Genomic DNA, 20,246 nt, shown 5'->3' with positions numbered 1-20,246 from the left:
CTGTGTCCTCCCCACTGCAGCCAAAAGGACAGACTAAAAGTGCATCTCCCATCATCCTTCCACATGGGAACCTGTGCACATAATTTTTTTGGGGGGGTCAAGCCCTTGCCAGCTGGGCCACCCTTCAGCCTGGCTTCCCACTGCATGGCTTGCAGTCCCCAGTGGGCCAGGTCCTTCATCCCATGGCCTCACATGCTGGTCCAGCTGACCTGAAGCCCTCCCTTTCTGGCCTGCCTGGAGCACTTCGTTGTGCTCTTCAAACCTCACCTTCTCTGGCAAATCTTGATTCTTCTCCCTTTCTCTCTTTCTCCTGGCCTGCCCCTGTTCCCAGGACACTTGTCACTCTGTGCTGCCATCAGAATGAGGGTGATGCAGAGATGGAAGACACAGGCTGGAAGGGGCCCGAGCAGTTATCTAATTCTAGAGGGAAGGCAGACAAACACTGGGGAGGTAAGTTGAGTCTATTCACCTCTTTCAGGTTTTGCCTCTCTTATTTCTCTTTCCAAATATGATGATTTTTACACGTGGCCCCTGGAACCCTTTTCTGGTTTCCCCCCTTTTTCCTCCTGCCTAGGTCACACCCTCAGCAGGTGGCACAACACCTCTTTCAGATCTTTGCTGTAGCTCCAGTAACTGTGGGGGGAAGGCAACACTTAGTGCTAGCAATTCTTGTTCTAACAAGTATTTGTTTTCCTAAATTATGTTGATTTTTTAGGCAACCAATAAACAAAATGTGAGCTGACAATAGCACATTGCAAGCAATGACCCAGAATGGTCTTTCATTATAAACAGGGGCTCTGGAAGTGGAGGCCCAAATCTAAAAAGGGAAGGCAGGCAAAATGGATAAAGGATATTCAACAGAATACTGCAAAAACCACTTAGATCAATAACTTTGCTATTCAACCTCCTATTTAAATTCAGATGGAGGTGCTTAACTGACTGATTTGAATGTCTTCTCTTTTCTTTCTTTGTGTATGGGGGGGTAGAATTTTCACTGATCCATTCAATGAAGATATATGGAGCACTTACCATGAGTTACATACTGTTAGGCATGGAAAATGATAATGATGGTCATTGTTTGGTAAGCATTTACTAAGTTCCAGGTATGCTGTGTGCTTTCCATACATTATCATTTTGTCTTCATAGACCTTCTATCAAGTAGGGACTGCCATTTCTCCTGTTGGCTGATGGCAGCTGAAATGTGACTATCTTACTAATTCAGAGTCCTTGTTCTTACGCATTACTTTAAGGACCTGGAACCAAACCTGAATCACTGAGCTAGGGGAGGCTGGAAATACTCCTCCGCAATCCTCTGGTGGACCACGGGAGCTACTGAACATGGTTAAGAAGGGGGAGCAGAAGCATAGCAGCCAGCACCTCCCAACACTGGCCCTAGAGTTGCCTGATGAGCCCCATCATGCCGGTGGATGGCTGTCATTCTCTTTCCCTGCTCAGTTGAGGTATGAGTCACCTGCCTGCTACCCAGTGGTAGGGAATGGTTGGTAGTGTTAACTCCTACGGGGATAGCCCATTTCTAAGGGTGACAAAGTTACTGATTACACTGACACAGAATATTCCACCATTTTTTTAGTTTTCTCCACTTTTTCTTGAGACATCTTTTTTGACACAATCTTTCTTTAAATTCTTCTTAAAGGCCAACATTTGACCTAGCAGACAAGATGTAGGTTAAGATGCCTGTGTCCCATGTTGGAGGGCCTGGGTTCAAGTCTCCAGCTCCTGACTCCAGCTTCCTGCTGATGCAGACACTGGGAGGCAGTGGTGATGGCTCAAGTGACTGGATACCTGCCTCCCATTTGGGAGACCTGAACTGAGTTCCTGGCTCCCGGCTTTGGTCCTGACTCAGAATGGACCACTGTGGGAATTTGGGGGAGTGAATCAGCAGATAGGAATATACACTTTCTCTTCCTCTGTTTCCTTCCCTCTCTGCCTCTTAAATAAAAAAAAATCCTCTTCAATCCATAGAATCTGGGGTTCCCATGATGACTATAATTTAAAAAAAATCTTAAAGGAAAGACTTTTTGAGAAAACTCTGATCATTACATACAATTCTTACAAGTATTGCACAGAACTCAGGGTGAGGAAGCAACAGACACCAGGAACTCCAGCCCTGCTTCTAGATTAGGGATCATTTGTGAGTGACACACCAAGTCACAGTAAACTCTGAAAGTATAAAACTCTAATCAGACTGGCTTTGTTTTTCAGCATTGGAGACAACCTTAAGAGAAAAAAGGTGGACCTTCATGTGGGGGGAGGGGGAAGAAAGAGAGAGAGAGAGAGAGAGAGAGATTAGAAACAGAGCGAGACTGAAGAGAGCTACATACAAACATGTTTGTTTTTCTCCAGTCTAAGAGGAGTTCCCATTAGAACTAATAGAAGCAACACATGTTCCCCTAGGAGGCTTCTAACTGACAGAGGGATGCCTTTATGGTAAAGAAGAAAAGCCAGGGGCTGGCACGAACCCTGGCTGCACCACCTCTGATCCAGCTCTCTGCTAATGGCCTGGGGAAGCAGTAGAAGATGGCTCTGGCTCTTGGCTTCGGATTGGCTCAGCTCTAGCCATTGCAACCATTTGGGGAGAGAACCAGGGGACGGGAAGACCTCTCTCTCCCTCTCTGCCTCTCTCTAACTCTGCCTTTCAAATAAATAAATCTTAAAAAAAAGGGGGGGGGCAGCACTGTGGTTAATCCTCTGCCTGTGGTGCTGGTATCCCATATAGGCACCAGTTCTAGTCCCGGCTGCTCCACTTCTGATCCAGATCTCTGCCATGGCCTGGGAAAGCAGTGGAAGGCGGCCCAAGCACTTGGGTCCCTGCACCCACGTGGGAGACCTGGAGTAAGCTCTTGGCTCCTGGCTTCGGATCTGCCCAGCTCTGGCTGTTGCCTCCATTTAGGGAGTAAACCAGCTGATGGAAGACCTTTCTCCTCTCTCTCTGTCTCTCTGTCTCTGTCTCTGCCTCTCTCTCTGTATATAACTCTACCTCTCAAATAAATAAATAAAATCTTAAGAAAGAGAGAAAGGAATAGAAAAGCCAAACAGCAGGGTCCCATTTGGATTTCTGCTCCTTGTTAGAGAAGCATGTAATCTTGAAGACCAAGTGGAATACTCATGTGAAAAAAATTCAATAATGACATTCACAGAAATTGCTGTGGAAAAGTTCCTAGCTCAGCTCACAGCTAATTATGACCCTCATGAAACTGTTGACTCTGCTAAAAAAAAAAAAACCAGAATAATATGTGCTAAGCCCAAATATTTTTTGGCAAACATACTTCTATTATTTTCCTTAACTAACTTAAACATGTTTCAGGGACAAGACTTTAGAGGTTCATTCAGCACAATATGTTGATACCTTTGATGTGCCAGTTACAGATCTCAGTGCTGGGGATCAGGCAGTGGAGAGAGCCCTGCTTGCATGGAGCTTTCATTTACTGGGGGGAGGCAGACAAGAGTCACATACACTGTGCTGTCAGCAGTGATGAGTGCCATGAAAAGCAGTAGTGGGGTGGGCAGTGAGGTGTTGGATAATGAGGAAGAGGGGACTCTCTGACGAGGAGATATTGGGCAGGTAATGAATGGAATGAGGGGTACGAGAACTGGGGTGAGAGAATCTTACACTTCCTTCTGTGCCACACAGTAGCTGGTATAGACGTTGAACCAAGCAGGTGCTATCAATATTAGTTGATTAACTTAGTGATCCTTTAAGTTTGTTTTATATTGTTTGAACAGATTGAAGAAATTAGAGCCTGATGAGTTTACTGCATGGTCTAGCCCAGGGCTTTAGTCTGAAGGAAGGCATTTGGCAATATCTGGAGACGATGTGATGATTATGATCTGAGAGTGGAGGCAACTGCAGCTTGTGGGCAGAGGCCAGTGATGACACTAAATGTTCTACATGTACAGAAAGTCCATGCAACAAAGAATTAATGAACCCAAAATGTTAGCAGTGCCACTTAGAAGCCCCACCCCAGTCCCTAGGCTGGCCTCCAGATCCTTGATGAGCCTGGACGGGAGGAGCTCTTGCCAACACCCCATCAAGTTGGCAGGATGTATGCAAACAGGGTACATATCCAAGGCCCTTGGAGTTACCTTGGGGCATCTGTTCCAAGCCTGTGACAGACTTGCTTGGTTTCTCAGTCACATGGGAATTTACTCGTTAAACAGCTTTAAGTAAAAGTTTCCTGCTCGCTTTTGACGTAAGGGAGGGCAAAAAGACAAAATGTGGTCTCTGCCTAGTTACCTAGAGCTGCAGCCTAGTGAGGTGGGAAGCAAGAAGATAAACACCTGCAATGTGGCAAAGGACACAGAAGGATAGAAACAACATGACATAGGGAAGAGAGTCCTGACTCATTTGGAGTGGCCCAAGTAGGTTTAACAAATGAGAGATCATTTGAAATGGGCTTTGACAGTAGCATTTAAAAAGCAGAAAGGGAGGCAGAGGATATGCTCGGTTCAGGGTAAGATGTAAAAACAGGTAAAAAGGCAGAGAATCCTAATCATGATCATATTAATAGCAACTGACATCTAGTAAGTTCCCTCTAAAAGGTAGATATGAAGCCAACCACTTTATCATACCGAACAATTGTGATCTAAACTGCAGATTGATATATACTTGGCTAAAGCCCAGTATGGCCCAAAGTGACTTGAATTCTCATCCTTTCCATTTCAGAAAGATCTTAAAACATGGGGAGTGTTACCTGGGGTGAGTTGCATAAGTACCGAAGTAGTTCACCAATATACTGAATGACAGTGACATTGTATTTTCTACAGTCATCCCAGAACTGGCTGGCTGAAAATTTGGTCCTCAAAGCAATAGTAGCACCTACAGAGAAGGCATAGAAAGCATCAATAAAGAAATTCTACCAAAAAACCCCTCTCCAGTTAGATTTGTCATTTTTGAAAGGTAGAAATGTAAAAATGAATTATTTTCACAAATAACTGTTGAGTGTTTATTCAGTACAAAAAATGACTAAAATACAAGTTGTCCTATAGAAGCTTCCAATCTAGGGAAGAGAAGACACATAGAAAAGTCAGTTTAATTAAAGTCAGTGTGCAGGATACCAGAGGTTCAAATGAGGTTCTAAGGGAGTGGGAGTGTGTGTGTGTGTGTGTGTGTGTGTGTGTGTTTGTAGATTAGTTCTTCTTGGGAGCAAGAGCTGAGAAAGGCTTATTTTGAAAGAAGGGAGATTTACATGATTTACATGAGGTATTGAGAAATAAACATGAAAAGAGATGAGAAAATTCCATGTGGAAGAAAAGGCTTGAGCATAAAGACAGGATGCCTGAGACTCAGCGAGCCTGGGACTGGGATGGGGAAGAGTGGCTGGGTCATGGGACACTCACTGGGAGGAGCAGCTGCAGCCAAGGAGTACTTGGAAGTGCCAGGTGGAAGAGTCAGACCTAATTTTGGGGACAGTGGGGAGCTTAGGTCTTGAGCAAGCAAGGGAGTATTCTCTGACAGGTTAGGTATTCGGAACAGTGGCCCCTGCAGATGTCTACATCCTCATCTCCACAGCCTGTGAACGTGCTGCCTTTTGTGGCCAAAGGAACTCTGCAGGTGTGATTCAGGATCTTGAGATGGGAAGATTATCCTGGATTATCTGGGTGGGCGCAGTGTAATCAATCACCAGAGCCCTTACTCGAGGGAGGCAAAGTAAAGGTGGACGAAGGAGATGGGATACTGGAAACAAAAGAATGGAGTGATACGCTTTGAAGATGGAAGAAGGGGCCATGAGCCAAGGGATCCAGGCAGCCTCTAGAAGCTGGAAAACACAAGGAAATGAATCCTCCATTCCCTCTCTCCCCGAGCTCCTGATGGAACACAGCCCTGCTGACGCTTTGATTTTAGGACTTCTGACCTCCAGAAAGTAAGAGAATAAATGTATGGTGCTTGAAGCCATGAAATTTATGGTAATTTGTGATAACAACAATAGCAATAGTAAAATAATTCATGGGAGGTCTCTAAGAAGTTCATGGAAAATGGGTATTAAGAAAAACTATGCATGGATTTCAAAAATTTTTTGCACCAAAATGAACTTATCTATTTCTTTCATGTCTCTCACGAGGGTGCATAAGCACTTGGGCCATCCTCTGCTGCTTTCCCAGGCTTTTAGCAGGGAGCTAAATTGAAAGTGAGACAGCTGGGACTTGAACCAGTGCCCATATGGGATGTCCATGCTGCAGGAGGCAGCTTTACCTGCTACACTGCAGTGCCGGCCCCATAAACTTATCTTTTAATCCAATTTTCCATGAATATTTTGAAGCACTCTCATATATGTATATGCATGTTTGTCTTTTTTTCTAAACACACACACACACACACAAACACATGTGACTACTTAAAATGAAATGCAATGTGGGAGAAAAAGTTTATAGTTCTGTTATAGAGGGAGAAAACTTCCTAGAAGAGGTGAATATTGGACCAGGCCTTACTGTACAAAAGTGGCATAAATTCTGGAAGGAGAGGGAATGGCAACCCCAATCTGAGTAGTAAAGTTTGAGAAGGAAAGCGAAGAGATGGCAAGCCAGATGAGAAGCTGTGGGAACAGGGAAAGATAAGGAACGTGGACCAATAGAGAAGTTTAAATCAGATGCTCTAGAGATGAACATGCCAATTTCTGATGAGAGACGACACTGGAGAGTTACTTATGGAGTTGAAGAATCAGATGTCTGGTAAAGACCTAAAATTTTAAAGGTATGTCTTCACTGATACACTGGACATTTATGGCATTCTATTATTGGACAAACAGGGGCATGAGAAAATAGAAATTCTTTTAGATACTTCTTTGTGATGTATGAAGCGAATGGCCTTGCCAAAAACAACACCATCCCTAACAGATGGGAAAGCAGCTGAATCCTATATCCCTTTTCCTGATGAGCAGGGGGCCTCCGATGGTTCTGGAGAGAAAAAGCTTACCGGTCATGATACATCCGTTCAGGCCGATCATAAGTGCAGCACTGTGGTACAAGGGCAGGGTGGTGTAGATGATATCATCTGATTTAACTCCACTTGTAATGTTGAGGCCAGTTCCTACCCATAAGCGATAGTGATTGATTGTTGCAGCTTTTGGGAGGCCTTTGCAAAAGACACAAGAGAAGGCACGAGTGAGCCAAGACTGGCCATTCAGATGACTGCAAGAGACAGCTGGCTTAGGAAGAGTCATTACATCATGTTTAGAGAATTGCATTGTAAAACACCAGAAAGGAGATGTTTTAGGCTCTGTAGGATTATATAGTCCTCGTTGCAATGACTCTGCTACTGCGGCTGAAAGCCGTCATCAGACACATAAAGGAGTAAGTGTGGTTCCAATAAAACTTTATTTTCAAAAACATGTAGCAGATTGTTTTTGGTTCCCAGGTCACGGTTTGCTGATTCCTGAGTTAGATATTTATTATAGCAGTAATCTGAAGAGAAAGAGAATTTGTGTATATTGAATGTCTGCCTATCATTTTGCAAGATGTTTTCAAAATTTCATTTAATTTTCATCACAAATTTTATGAGATAACTAGAATTACATTCTTCAGTACACAGAGGGGGAAAGTTGAGATTCAGAGAGATTTAAATAGTTAGATTAAAAAGCCCACCAACTAATGATGGTCCTTTGTAATCACTTTTATTAATATCCTGTGTACTATTCTAGAGTTTCTTTTTACCAATGCAAGTATATATTAACATTTTCTCTCTGCATTTTGATTTTTTTTCCTGCCACTTAACAGTTTTTCTTGGAGATGTGTCCTCGTGTGCACATAGAGATCTCCCTCATTTATTCATGCATTGATTCCCTCCCCACTGTGTCATACCTTTTGTATGAGGACATTATCATTTGTTTACACTATTTGTGAAAAAAAGTAAAATAAGCACTGATCTTATTACCTTCCAAATAAGTCTTTTAAATTGTCATAGTAAATCAGGGAGTGTTCATTCTCTTTTTTTCTCCTTCAAAAGGGTTTTATATTTGCTTTTTAAAAAAGGTTTATTTATTTGTTTGCTTGAGAGACATAGTTACAGACAGAGAGAAGGAGATATAGAAAAAGAGAGAGAGAGAGAGGTCTTCCATCAGCTGGTTCACTCCCCAAAGGGCCACGGTGGCCAGACCTGAGCCAGTCTGAAGCCAGGAGCCAGGAACTTCTTCCTGGTCTCCCTTGCAGGTCCAGGGGGCCAAGCACATTAGCAGGGAGCTGGATTGGAAGCAGAGCAGCTGGGACTTGAACCAGCACCCATATGAGATGCTGAGCATTGCAGGCAGATGCTTAACCTACTACACTACAACACCAGCTCCTATATTTGTTTTTTTAAAGCATGCATTGTGAAGAAGTTCCACTCTTGTTTATTTATTTAAAATTTCGTATTTGTTTTCATTTTATTTGAAAGGTAGACAGTAGGACAGAGACAGAGATCCTCCATTTGCTGGCTCACTCTTCAAATGTCTCTCAAGAACCAGGGTTGGGCCAGGCTGACACTAGCAGCCTGGAACTCAATTTGAATCTCCCTTGTGGGTAGCAGGGATCCGAGAACTTGAGCCATCACCTGCTGCCTCCCACGGTACAATAGCAGGAGGCTGAGATTGGAAGCAGAGTCAGGACTTGGACTCAGGCACTCAGATATGAGATGCAGGCATCCCAAATAGTGTCTTAACTGCTCTGCCAGATACCTGCCTCTAAATTTGTCTATTAAAAAATTTTCAATATGCATATTACATTTTATTTATTTATTTGAGAGGTAAAGTGGCATAGAGAGAGAGAGAGGAGGGAGGGAGGGAGGGAGGGAGGGAAAGTGAGAGGTCGAGAGGGCAAGGTGGGGGGGGAGAGAATGAATGTATGAATGTTGTTTTATTTTCAAAATGCCTGTAATAGCCAGAGCTGGTCCAGGCTGAAGCCAGGAGTCGGGAACTCCACTAGGGTCTCCTACATGGGTGGTGGAAACTCAAGTACTTGAACTGTCATCTGCTGCCTGCCAGGTGCACGAGTAGGAGCAAAGGCAGGACTTAGTCCCAGGCACTGAGGTATGGGATACAGGAGTCCCACGCATTGGCTCAATCCACTGCACCAAACACCTGCCCTCATATTTAACAATTTAGTACAGGATGAGAACTCCCCATAATTAACTGAGGACTCATTTTATTTAAATTACTTCTAGAATCAAAAGGTTTATAATTGAATTTTACCATTCTATTAAGAAATTACAAGTAGTATCTGTGTATAGTGGGAGCAATTGATTAATTATGTGATCCTTTCTGGTGGCATGAAAATAAATTATGTTCAACAAATTGAAGAAATGATAGACATGTGCTTTGAGCACCAGCTTTAGTATGTCATTCCCAGCTTCTCCTCCTCATATATTTAAAGGAATTATTTAGCAAAAGTGACTGCGTGAGGGGAGCTGGCTTTCGGGTGAAACTCAGATCAGGAAGTGTGAGATTAGATGGGTGCTGAGGGCCCCATGAGGTTAAGGAGAAAACTCTCTCTGCTGGGTGGTGATGAAAAGCTCAAAGGAACCATTAGTCTTATTGACAAAGTTTGGTTATTTTACAAGGAGAATGCATGAATTTATTGCCTGATTAAATTAAAATTTTAATCCAGAGATAAAGGACTCAGATAATCATTCCCCCAAGAACAATAAAATAATAAGCAGGAGGCTGCATATGATACCTTGGTCACTTTTCTCCTAGCCCAGAGTAGGCAGACACAAAATCCCTGTCACGTGAATAAGCCAGGAGGTATTGCAGCAGGGCTGTGAACGTATGAGCTGTAGAGTCAGCCCACAAGGCGAACCCTTATACTTCTCCCTGTCCTGGGAGGTCTTAACCTACACAATGGTTTCTGACTGTAAAACGGGAACAAGAATAGTACCCATCTCATAAGAAAGATGTAAAGCTTCTGGATGGCCTAGTCCAAACTACTCTTAAATGTTGTTTGTTCCATGTAGCAGTGTTCAAGTAACACTGTTAATTGGCAGTGTTTTTCCCTAGTGGCTCATAAAATAGTGCTGCAGCTTTCAGTTGAAGGCATCCAAGACTGGATGGAACATAGTATTTGAGGCTCTGAGCTAACAGTTACCCTACACCTACAATTCCAAGTCAGTACTGCATGGGAAACCAGTCATCAAAATATTTATATAAATACCACTCCATTACTGTCCTCTGGCCTTCTCTGGTGCTCTGTGCACAGTTGGTTATATATTACATATGGGCTCTGGATATTACATGGTGAAAATACAACCAGCATTAGAAAATATGGCATTCTATTCAGTGCCACAGCCCATTCATCATCAAAACTGTTTGTAGTTCTTGGTTAATCTGTTATCTGTTCTATATCAAGTAGAGGAACCTTGTGTAGCTGGGAGAAACCCAAATGGTATCATATGCTCTGAAATTAGATCTGTTCCCATGGGCACAGAGCTAAATCCCCTGAAGTATTAGTTATCTGATAAGCTGCACTACAGAAAGAGAACATTTGAAAACTTAAGCCGAGATTTAACTCCTTCAGGGTAGGTCTATTTCTCTGAGAATCCTCTTTATTTTTACCTGTGGTTCCTGAAGTATAAATGTACAAGGCAGGAGTGGAAAAAGTCACTTCAGACCTCCATGACTCTGGGGTGGGTTCAGTTGACATTTCATCCACTTTGTCCTGGAAAGAGCCAATCCCGTCTGTGTTAGACGTTCTGCTCATATAATAGATGGACACGTTATCTTTCTTCAGGCTTGGCAGCACCTCTTCAACAGCTTCTTGTAGTTCTTAATTTAACAAAAATAATAAAAAATCCAAACCAATTAAATTAGTCCATAAGTTTCTCTTAGCACAATCAGCTTCATAGTCATTTTGTTTTCAGCACAATTTTTTTTTTTTTGCAAAAATGTGTGGATGTGGCAAGTAATGTTTATAGCTACATTTTTTAAACATAGGATTTTCTGCATTTGGAAAAATCAGAAGATTTCAATAGTTGAGGCAAGTCTGGGTTTTGATGGCTTTCTAAGCATAGCAGGTGCTCTTGTGGCAAGTACAAACAGTAGACATGAGAGTAAAAGCCAAAAAATACAGATGCGTAAAGGCATACATCTGACAGCACACCATAAATGAAAAAAAAAAAGGGAGAAGAGAAATGGAAGAAAAGGAGGCATGCCAACTGGCAAAAATGGTCAAAACCAGCTCCATGGAACAATTATTTTTAAACATATCAGTAACAAGTAGTTCTACAGGAAGGTGTAGCTGATCTGAGAAATAAGCTCTAAATTTCATAAGCATATTCTGTGATCTGAGAAAAAAAGAGGACTGATTAATTTAGAGTTTTTCAAACTGTGGGTTATAATAGTACATTTTTCAAATAAGTTTTAATGTTCCTTTTTTTCTTGTTTATTTGAAAGACAGAGCAACAGAAAGAGAGAGAGAGAGAGAGAGAGAGAGAGAGAGAGAGAAATCGAGAGAGAGATGAAAAAAATGCCCACAACAGCTAGGGCTGGGCTAAGACAAAGCCAGGAGCCTGGAAGTTAATCTGGGTCTACCATGTGGGTTGCAGGTACCCAAGTACTTGAGGCATCATTTGCTGCCTCCCCGGGTCCACGCTTGCAGCAGGAAGCTGGATTCTTACGTGGAGTTGCTTCTTGAATAAATAAATACATTAATAAAAGTCTTTTAGTGGCTGCTCATCCCCTACCTAGAATCCACCCTCCTATTTTGTGATGTCCTAAGGTCACTCATAGTCCCCCCTGGGGCAGCTTTTCTGGTGTCGCTTCTTATATCTACCTCTTGCTCCCTTTCCTCTATCCACAATGATCTACAAAAAGCCCATGAGGGTACTCAGATACTCACATCTCATTTCTTTTGTCCAGGTTGTTCATCTACTTGGCGTGCCCTCCCACCCCTGGCATCTGTAAGACTCCTGCTCACCCTTCAAGACTCAGACTGGGTGACATGTCTGTCACTGCTTCCCCACCTCCCTCAAGTTGACTGCTTCCTTAACTGGCTTCCACAGGACTTGCACATACTTCTAATAGAGTATGTAGTACACAGTGAGACATGGTTCAATTCTCCTCTTCTGTTAGACAGTGAGATCTTAATTGAGTCATAACTGAATCATCTTTGGATCCTTAACATTATATGGGTGTTCAATAAATGATGATTGAAAGAATCTGCACAATGGGGCTGGCGCTGTGGTGCAGCGGGTTAACGTCCTGGCCTGATGTGCCGGCATCCCATATGGGCGCCAGTTCGAGGCCCGGCTGCTCCACTTCCTGATCCAGCTCTCTGCTATGGCCTGGGAAAGCAGTGGTTGCACCCATGGGGGAGACCCGGAGGAAGCTCCTGGCTCATGGCTTCAGATTAGCACAGCTCCAGCTGTTGTGGCCAATTGGGGAGTGAACCATCAGATTGGGGACCTCTCTTTCTCTCTCTCTTTCTCTCCCTCTCCCTCTCCTCTCTCTGTGTAACTTTTTCAAATAAATAAATAAATCTTTAAAAAAAAGAATCTGCATAAAGCATTGTATTAGTGTTTGGTGGACACAAAATAAACTGCAGACAATTAGTTAAAGAATTCAGATCTTACAATTCTGTGCATTGATCAACCTCTAATAAAATATAATATGAAATAATTTATGTGATACAGGTAGACCTTACATACAAGTAAGTACCTGCATGGATAAATTACAAAACAACTATTACTGCTACTTGAAGAATTAATAAATTTTCCTTTCTTCCATCCCTTCTTACAGTCTCTTTCCCTCTCCCTCTTTTCCTTCCTTCTTCCCTCTCTCTCTCCCATCTGATACTGAACTATATAATCAAATACATTGCTCAGAAATTACCTGGATTCATCATTTTAAAAAATATTTGAAAGGCAGAACAACAAAAGAGAGAGAGGGATAGAGAGGGGAAGAGGGAAAGAGAGAGGCCTTCTATTCACTGGTTCACCCCCAGATGTCCCCAACAGCCAGGCTGAAGTCAGGAGCCCAGGTCTCCCAAATGGGTGCAGAGACTCAAGCAATTGAATCATTGCCTGATGCCTCCCAGGGGTGCATTAGCAGGAAGCTGGATAGGAAGTGGAGGAAGGACTGGATCCTAGGAGCTCCAATATGGGATATGGGTGTCCCAAGTGGCTGCTCAATCCATTGTGCCACAATGCCCACCCTGGATTCATTCTTATTCCCTTCTACCCACCATTTATTCAACATCTATTTAAAGACTGCTCCCTAGTTGTCACACACTGGGTACCAGAGTAGAGAGGAAACAAGGAATCGATGAAAATAAAGTGCAGTAGGTGTCACGACGAGGGAAGGAATAAGTACTTAGGGAGCACTCGGGGGTGGGCAGCTCTGAGACCTGAGGGGGGAGCGGGAGTCAGCAAGAGGAGGAGCAGCTGAGATGGGCGGAGCCTGTTTCTGCAGAGGGACCAGCGCTCGCAAAGGCTCAGCGGCAAGCAGCACCGTGCCAAACTAACAAAAAGCATCTAGAGTTGATTGGAACGTGGAGTGGGAGGGGAACAAGGCGTGGAGCGGAGGCGGTGACTGTTAGGGCTCAGGTCTGTGAGGCTCTGCTGAAGGTGAGCAAATGGACGGGAGGGGACAAAGCCAGAGGCAGGGAGAGCAGAGGGGCGTGGAGCTTATCTGCACTGGGGTCTCAGCGGTGGGTGGAGAGAAGCAGACGTAGAGACGTTTGAGAGGTAGGAGAAATAGCACTTGGGAACAACCCGAATAAGCAGACAATGATGAGTCAAAGGGGCTCTACATTGTTTTCATAAGCTTTTTAAAAGGAAAAATGTACTCAGGACTACTTATGTTCTTCCGACTTACAAGAGTATAGTAAAAATAAAAGGAAATGCAATTAGGCAGATGTCATGCCTCATCACGGATCAAGCAGCTCAGCACCCTGCATCTGCCACTCCACTCAGGTTCCCAGCTGGCCCTCAGCAGGTATCAACAGAAGTCAGCTGTTGGTGTAGAATTTATTATTTGGGCATTGACTTGAGATTCTGTTGGCTTGTCAACTCTCTTATATATAAGGATATACCATGCCAGGTTGTCTTCCCTTATGTAAAAGGTGTTGATATAAAAAACTGAAATCTGGAAGGAAATTCTGGATGTGAACATTGCCTGCCAACTACCCAGTTGATCTATAATCCTTTTTCTTCATTCTTTTACAGATATGGTTAGGAGTACATCTTCTCTCCTTCACACATGATTTCTGGGTGCATGTAGTTCTAATTGTAAAGTATGCCCATCTGACTGGCAGCCAAACAGGACACATAAGCTCAAATAATTCTGCTTGTAGCAGACTGAGTTCCCCAGGACCCTAACACAGAGATTTGCATGCACCAAGGATCTTGGGAGGAGAACCTGTGAGACTGCAAAGGAAGCAGACTGGATAGAGGGAGACACGGAACTGTGAGGCAGTCAAGCAGTGCCCTCCTTCAGCTGGTCCTCTGATGCTGGGAATGGTCCTTTAGATTGTCCCAAATTAAGGGAGATAGGCTGTGCCTTTATGTCTACCCATCAGTCAGTCAATACACTCAGGCTTGGGGTAGTAGTGCTAGGCCTTGGGCAAAACAGCTCTCTTCCACCAAGGAGAGGTCTCGGTGGAGAGCTCCTGGCCGCTGAGGGATGAGTGGCTCAGTCTGAAAATGGGGATATGGGCGGTGCCCATGGCATTGACTACACCTGCCATCTTTACTCAAAACAAAGCTTAACATTTTGTTTGATTGTATAATAACTTTACATGTGATTTCTATAACAACCTTGTGACGTCTATCCCAGTAACCTTGTTTCCACAAAGGAGGACAGAGGCTGTGCGTGGAAGGCCACATACAAAATGGAAAGTTACACTGGGCTCCTGGGATTCCTCCTTCCCTGCACTGACCACTCAGGTTCAAGGTTTAGTAAAAAGTCTTACTTTCTGGAAGAGGCTGTCCTTGACCTCCTGTTTGTACTTGTTAAATAAATCATGGGCATTTGCCTTTTTTTTTTTTTTTTTTTTTTAACAGGCAGAGTGGACAGTGAGAGAGAGAGAGACAGAGAGAAAGGTCTTCCTTTGCCGTTGGTTCACCCTCCAATGGCCGCCACGGCTGGCGCGCTGCGGCCGGCGCACCGCGCTGATCCGATGGCAGGAGCCAGGTGCTTCTCCTGGTCTCCCATGGGGTGCAGGGCCCAAGCACTTGGGCCATCCTCCACTGCACTCCCGGGCCACAGCAGAGAGCTGGACAGGAAGAGGGGCAACCGGGACAGGATCCGATGCCCCGACTGGGACTAGAACCCGGTGTGACGGCGCCGCTAGGCGGAGGATTAGCCTATTGAGCTGCGGTGCCAGCCGGGCATTTGCCTTTTAAGAGTAACATGGCCAATCTCTTGTTCATCTTCTTAATGAAGAGCATAACCTCAAGCTTTATTAAACTCTTGGGTGTGAGAAATAGTATTCAGAAAAAGTTTCCTGAAGTGTATGGAGCAAATTCACCAGTTTCTCATTCATCTAGGTTTATGTATTTATTTATTACTTAATTTATTTGAAGGGCAGAGATAGATAATTTGATTGACTGATTTTTCATGTAGTGGTTTACTTCCCAAATGCCAGCAATAACCTGGTCTGGACTAGAGTGAAGTTAGGAGCCAGGAACTCCACCTAGGCCTCCCCCATGGGTGGTAAGAACTCCAGTAGTTTGTCATCACCTGCTGCCTCCTAGCGTGTGCACTGGCAGGAAGCTGGGATTACAAGCACAGGTGACACCGGGACTCAGGCACTCTGATATGGGATGCAGATATTCCAAGTGGCGTCTTCACCACCATGCCAAACACCCACCCCTCATCCAAAAGAGATCTTCAGAAAAAGCAGTATACATCTGGGTGATGAAAATTGAGTGATTACCATCCCCTTCCCCAGCACTTTACAGTCTGTCTTGTTCAAAAGCAAATAAAAATATCAAGGTAGCATCCTAAGTGGCCACCCCCCCCCCCACTTTTTGAGGAAAAAAACGTCTAAATAGACAGGCTCATTCCTGGAAAGCAGGGAGGGAGGGTGGAGAATGAGCTGAATCCATCTATGTGGTGTTGAGCTGCTACTGACTAACCCTGCAGTCTTCCCATAGGAAAAAACATCCAATCAAATAGTTTCCTTTCCTACCAGACTGTCTCATAACTAAAACAACACACCCCAGAAGTGTTTACTCACAAGGTAAGATGTAAACAGGAGGCAGAAATAGCAAAGGAGTGCTGATCATAGTTTCAGGATGAATGGGAAATGGAAGGTGAACAAGACAGGACAGAAGATTGGTCATGTCCTCATTCAGAAAAGCCCCTTAGAGGCTGCTGGTGGGGATCAGGGCTTAAGCTGCTGCCTGTGATGTTGGCATCTCATAGAGCGCCGGTTGGAGACCTGGCTGCCCTGCTTCTGATCTGGCTCCCTGGGAAAGCAGTAGAAGGTGGCCCAAGTACTTGGGCCCCTGTCACCCCTGTGGGAGACCAGGATGGAGCTCCAAGTTCCTGGCTTCAGCCTGGCCCAGCCCTGGCCATTGTGGTTATATTGGGAGTGAACCAGTGATGTAAGATCTCTCTCTCTTTAAAATAAATAAATAAATAAATAAAAAAGAAATTTAGGGAAAGAATAAGCATATTTAAAAAAGTGCTGTTGAGACCAGCGCCGCGGCTCACTAGGCTAATCCTCCACCTTGCGGTGCCGGCACACTGGGTCTAGGTCCTCTTCCAGGCCAGCTCTCTGCTATGGCCAGGGAGTGCAGTGGAGGATGGCCCAAGTGCTTGGGCCCTGCACCCCATGGGAGACCAGGATAAGTACCTGGCTCCTGCCATTGGATCAGCGCGGTGCACCGGCCACAGCACGCCAGCCGTGGCGGCCATTGGAGGGTGAACCAACGGCAAAGGAAGACCTTTCTCTCTGTCTCTCTCTCTCACTGTCCACTCTGCCTGTCAAAAAAAAAAAAAAAAAAAAAAAAAAAAAAGGTGCTATTGAAACACACACTTGTGCCAATACAGCACCTAGAGAAAATTTGAAAATAGTTCTTAAAATGTCATTTGTAACTGTGATTTCGCATCTTTACCATTGGCAGTTTGGAATGATGGTACTTAACAACCTATAGTCTATATAGCAAGAATGTGTATTAGAACACCTTTCAAATAGAGACACACAACTGCCTTTCCTCCCCACACAAAACAAATCACCCTGAGGTCAGAAAAATGTTTAATGCAGGTTAAATTCCAACAGGAGTTAAGTGAAAATTTAACAGAGAACCACATTACACAATAGGGAAAGATACATTCTAGTCACGTCATTAAACAATTCACTTGATATTATTTTTCATTTCCCTCAATGAAAGTTCCTGCTTTCTCAATAGCCTTGGAATCAAGGGAAATTTCTTAGCATAAGGTTATGAGGTCATAGCCAGTCCGATTAATTGTTATTTGACAGCTGTTAGCAACCATGTCCCCTGTCTACCAAGGAGCTGCTTTCCTGTTTCTTAGAGAGGGTGGGGTGGTGCTGTCACATACCAGCTCCTTACACCCACAAAGGATAATCTGAACTCTATCCGGGTTTAATAACTTTAACAGCTGATTCAGGGTTTATTTTGCTTTCACTTCTGTACCCCCTTGTTTCTGATGAGGCTGGGCAACTTTTCCACATATGCTAGCTCAGTGCTAGTCTGTTGCTGAATGAGGCTGCAACCACCCTGCTTGCAACTTTCGGTGATGAGCAGGGAAAGAAGAAAAACCTTAGAGAACATCTTAAAGCCAGAACTCTCAGGCAGACGCTGAGCCAGTGGCTGGGACTCACAGCCCCTGAGTGTCTTACTCACTCGGTGTCCAGGCGTCTCTCTGTCCGTGTAGAGTCCTCCACTCTCCTACTCACAAATCCTTCTCAGTGTGGTCCCAGCCCATCATGTGCTTATCACCTGCTCCTTTTCTGCACGGAGACCCAGAGAGAACACCTGTTTCCTACAGTTCACTGTCAACAGGGCTGGGCATGGCAACTGGTCAGGAGGAGCTTTGGGAAGTAAACAAATCTGTGGTAGCATGAGGCTGCACCTAGGGAGCTTAAGTTGAAATGGATTTTCTGACATCAGGATACCCAAGGGAACTTCAAAAACTGTATGGAAAAATGGAATTAAAAGATAATATGCAGGGCCAGGCTGTGGCATAGTGGGTAAAGCCGCCACCTGCAGTGCCAGCATTCCCATATGGGCACTGGTTTGAGTCCTGGCTACTCCACTTCCAATCCAGCTCTCTGCTATGGGCTGGAAAAGCAGTAGAAGATGGTTCAAGTGCTTGGGCCCCTGTACCCATGTGGGAGACCCAGAAGAGCCTCCCGGCTCCTGGCTTCGGATTGGCCCAGCTCTGGCTGTTGTGGCTATTTGGGGAGTGAACCTCTCTCTCTCTGCCTCTCTGTAACTCTGCCTTTCAAATAAATACATCTTTTAAAAAAAGATAATATGCTTATCTTGGTGCAAAAAATTTGAAATCCATGTATTTTTTTGGATAACATGCATTTTTCCATGAACTTCTTGAAGAGACTTCCTCCTTCAGTCTGTTAGATCATTTTTCATGCCCTCACGCTGATCTGAAGGCAGGAGCCAGGTGCTTATCCTGGTCTCCCATGGGGTGCAGGGCCCAAGCACTTGGGCCATCCTCCACTGCGCTCCCTGGCCACAGCAGAGAGCTGGCCTGGAAGAGGGGCAACCGGGACAGAATCTGGCGCCCCGACAGGGACTAGAACCCGGTGTGCTGGCGCCACAGGCGGAGGATTAGCCTATTGAGCCGTGGTGCCGGCCCCCACCCAGTGATTCTTAAATTTCAGGGAAGAAAACCCATTACAATCAACCAGAATATTGGAACTCAGTTGGATAAATGTTTATTGAGTGTCCACTGTGTGCCAGGCATTAGTACGGTATTATTTGAAGATATAGGAGAGGATTCTATGCCTTTGACACAACCAGTGCATTAAAGCAACCCATCTACATTACTCCTTGGGCAGCCCAAGACGGTGAGAAGAGTGGAGTCAGATTATCCCCATGCCTGATTCTCGACTATAGTTGGCATTAGAAAATTATCTTCTTAGGGCAAGTGTTTGGTGAAGCGGTTGGGATGCCACTTGGGCCACCCACATTCCATATTGGAATGTTTACTTCAAGTCCTGGCTCTGTTTTTGACTCATTTCCTGCTTTTATGCACTTTGGGAGGCAGCAGGTGATGCCTCAAGTACTTGGTGCCTTCCACTCACTGGGAGACCCAGATCAGGTTTTAGGCTCCCATCTTGGGCCTGGCCGGTTTCTGGCTGTTGAAGATATTTGGGGAATGAACCAGTGGATAGAAGACCTCTATTTCCCTTTCTTTCCTTATCTCTCAAATAAAATAAAAATATCTATATTTTAAATTGCCACCTTCCATGGAAGTGTAGAAGCTGCTGCTAGCTATCCCTTAGATTCTCCGAGTCCTTATTTTCTTGACATTGGAGTCCCTTCAGTAATCAGTTTTAGAAAATGACCGTTACTGCGGTGGGTGCTGTGACACTGCTTCCAACACTGGCGTCCTATATCGGTGTGCTGGTTTGAGTTCCAGCTACTCTTCTGATCCAGCTTCCTGCTAATACACCTGGGAGACAGTGGATGATGACTCAAGTAGTTGAATTTGTGCCACTCACGAGGCAGAGACCCGGATGTAATTTCTGGCTCCTGGCTTCAGCCTGACCCAGCCCTGGCTATTGTGGTCACTTGTGGAGTCAAACAACAGATGGAAGATCCCTCTGTCTCAGTCACTCTGCCTTTCAAATAAATAAACTTAAAAAAATTTTTTTAAAAAGTGATCCTAGTTTAAGTCCAGCCCGTTATTTTAATTTAGTAAAACTCTTTAATGAAGCATCTCACTGTGTTATGGTCAAAATTGCCTCTGGTCCTGCTTTGTCATGAGCATCTCTCCCCACCGCACTTGTCCAGTTCCGATGTCTGTATCTCCAAGAAGCCTACTTTAGTTCTCTGCTCATTTTCCCCACAGCACTTTGTTGCATGCTTATCACCCTCTCCTGGGCATCACAAGGATTTCTGTATGTGGTTTAGTTCTTGCACTGGACTGTCAGATCCTTCAACTAATTCATCTTCTTAGCTCCCCATCCCACCATGGCAACGAGCTTTTACCTTTAAATGTTCCTTGATTTGGAAGTTAAGTTGTTGTACCATCTGCTTTTCTCAACCTAACCTTGCAAGTCTGTATGCCAACTGGAATAGGTATTTGGCCTAGTGGTTAAGACACCCA

At 44.4% G+C, this 20,246-nt stretch overlaps 1 protein-coding gene across 1 annotated transcript in view; it reads right to left on the bottom strand.

Moving 5' to 3' along the window:
• SLC27A2 (solute carrier family 27 member 2) overlaps nt 1-20,246 on the bottom strand; it is a 47,893-nt gene that overhangs the window by 19,967 nt on the left and 7,680 nt on the right. The window contains exons 2-4 of the mRNA XM_002717806.5: nt 10,539-10,748; nt 6,932-7,090; nt 4,713-4,837 (exon numbers count right to left, since the gene is read on the bottom strand). Coding sequence (XP_002717852.1) covers nt 4,713-4,837; nt 6,932-7,090; nt 10,539-10,748 — 494 coding nt within the window. The remainder of the gene's footprint in view (nt 1-4,712; nt 4,838-6,931; nt 7,091-10,538; nt 10,749-20,246) is intronic.

Source organism: Oryctolagus cuniculus, chromosome 12 (genome assembly GCF_964237555.1).
Source record: "Oryctolagus cuniculus chromosome 12, mOryCun1.1, whole genome shotgun sequence".
Classification (NCBI taxonomy): domain Eukaryota; kingdom Metazoa; phylum Chordata; class Mammalia; order Lagomorpha; family Leporidae; genus Oryctolagus; species Oryctolagus cuniculus.
The sequence above is the reverse complement of the archived record's forward strand: the minus strand, read 5'-3'. Positions and strand labels throughout refer to the sequence as shown.